We start from the raw sequence: 2132 nt of genomic DNA on the forward strand, positions 1-2132 counted from the left end.
ATTATTTACCATTCTCATATATTTACATAAAATATATTTTTATTAATAAATAAATTAATTAATAAATAAATAAATTAATAAATGGAAAATTTGTTTTCTTATAGCGTTCTTTTAAAAAAAAAAAAATAAATAAATAATTTTCTCGATACGGTGGTATTTAAAATAAAATTGATGTTTAGAGTTAATAAATAAAATAATTAACTAATCAAATATCATTTATTTATTTAAAAATGTAGTTATTAAAATAATAATAATAATAATAATAATAATAATAATAATAATAATAATATTAATATGTGTATATTATAAATGGAAAAATAAAAATTTTACGAGTGAGAGAAATAAATTAAAATCTCACATTTTAATTCAATTAATTAATTAATTATTGTTATTATTATTATTATTATTATACTTGAGAAAACTTTTTACTTTTATTTTTATATTAAAACGTTAATAATTATTATTATTATTATCCATTCTTCGTTATTTTTTTTTCTATATATATATAAATATATATTATTATATGTATTTTCATTGTAATGTTGTTATATATATATATATATTTATTACAAAACTTTTCTTTATTTTTTAATAAAAATTCTCAATTAAATATTCTAAAACTATTAAAATAAATATATTATTATTATTAATTATTTATTCTTCCATAATTTATACATAATAATAATAATAATAATTTTTTTTTTGTTCTTCGGTTATAATCGATATTGTTGTTATTGAAAAAAAAAAAAAAAAATTTAACATGTTTGTTTGTTTCTTCTTTTCTCATTTTTTCTTTTTGTTTATAAATATATATTTATATTCTGATCGAGTCGTTTATATTTTTATTATATATATATATATATTTCAATATCGAATTATATTTTCCTATATATATATTTATATTTTATATTTTAATATAAGACTACTTAGTAGTAGTAGTAATGTGTACTAATGCAAAAAAAAAAATAATGATAACTATATTATACATTGATAAGAATTTTAATTGATAATTATTTATTTATTTTTTTTGCTAACGTAAATTTTTTATTCGTAACGATAGTGTTATGTGTGATACTTGGCAATTTAAAAATTTTTTTTTCTCTCCTGATAAGAATGATAAAATGGTAATCAAGGATAAGAAAACAAAAGGAAATTAAAATAAATTTTCTTGCTTTTTTTTTTTTTTTTTGATTTTGTCGCTATTTTTATACTGAAAAAAAAAAAAAAAATATTTACAAATCGATAATCAATCAATACATCATCACTTTATCATTTTTTTTACTCCACATCCTCCTCCTCCTCCTACCTCCTAGCCCCCCATAAAAAAAAAAAAAAAAACAATGCCTTAATAAAATTTATTATTATTGAAATAGATGCACAAAAAACCTAAAAAAATTTATTAATTTTTTTTCTCATGCCATTTTGACCTCTATTGAACATAATTTATTAATAAATAATTTTTTAATTATTATTATTATTATTATTTATAATATTTTAAATGTATCACCAATTTATAGATAGATACGACCAATGACTACCTAATAATAAATAGCTTTATCAAATATTTATTTATATTATTATCATTATTATTATTTCTTTTTTTAAACTTAAAACTTTTAATAATAATAATAATAATAATAAATCCGACTTTTCATCACTTTTGGATTTATTTGATTGCACAAATTTCAATGAAATTTTTCTAATAATAATAATAATAATAATAATAATAAATTCAAATCTTTTTAACCATTTTTGTTCGGTTAAAAAAAAAAATTTTTTTGTAAGAATAACCTTTCGAGTTTTCATTTTTTTTTCTTTTTTTGTTTTTGACAAGTATAAAAAATAGTGTGACAAAATGAAAAAAAATATTAATTATTATTATTATTATAGTAATAACAGTCTTTTGCATCATCATACGTTACTATCGACCATTAATAACGTAAAATTATTTTTTTTTTTTTTTGTCGGATTCTAATGGCTTTGATTCACGCGCACTTAAATTTCTTTAATTAAATTAGTTCGAATATTGCCTAAAAAAAAATTTTATGACGTTTTCTTTTTTCTTTTTTTATTGTAATAAAAAACTGTTTCACAGTTCATCGTGATCTGCATCCTGAAATAAAAAATTTGAA

At 16.4% G+C, this 2132-nt stretch overlaps 1 protein-coding gene across 1 annotated transcript in view; it reads right to left on the reverse strand.

Moving 5' to 3' along the window:
- Positions 1 to 2089: 2089 nt before the first annotated feature.
- Phum_PHUM046830 (Calreticulin precursor, putative) overlaps positions 2090 to 2132 on the reverse strand; it is a gene marked incomplete at both ends in the record, with an annotated part of 2342 nt that continues 2299 nt past the window's right edge. Inside the window, one exon of the mRNA XM_002423226.1 lies at positions 2090 to 2113. Coding sequence (XP_002423271.1) covers positions 2090 to 2113 — 24 coding nt within the window. The remainder of the gene's footprint in view (positions 2114 to 2132) is intronic.

Source organism: Pediculus humanus, genomic scaffold (assembly GCF_000006295.1).
Source record: "Pediculus humanus corporis 1103172107399 genomic scaffold, whole genome shotgun sequence".
In the NCBI taxonomy this organism is placed as follows: domain Eukaryota; kingdom Metazoa; phylum Arthropoda; class Insecta; order Psocodea; family Pediculidae; genus Pediculus; species Pediculus humanus.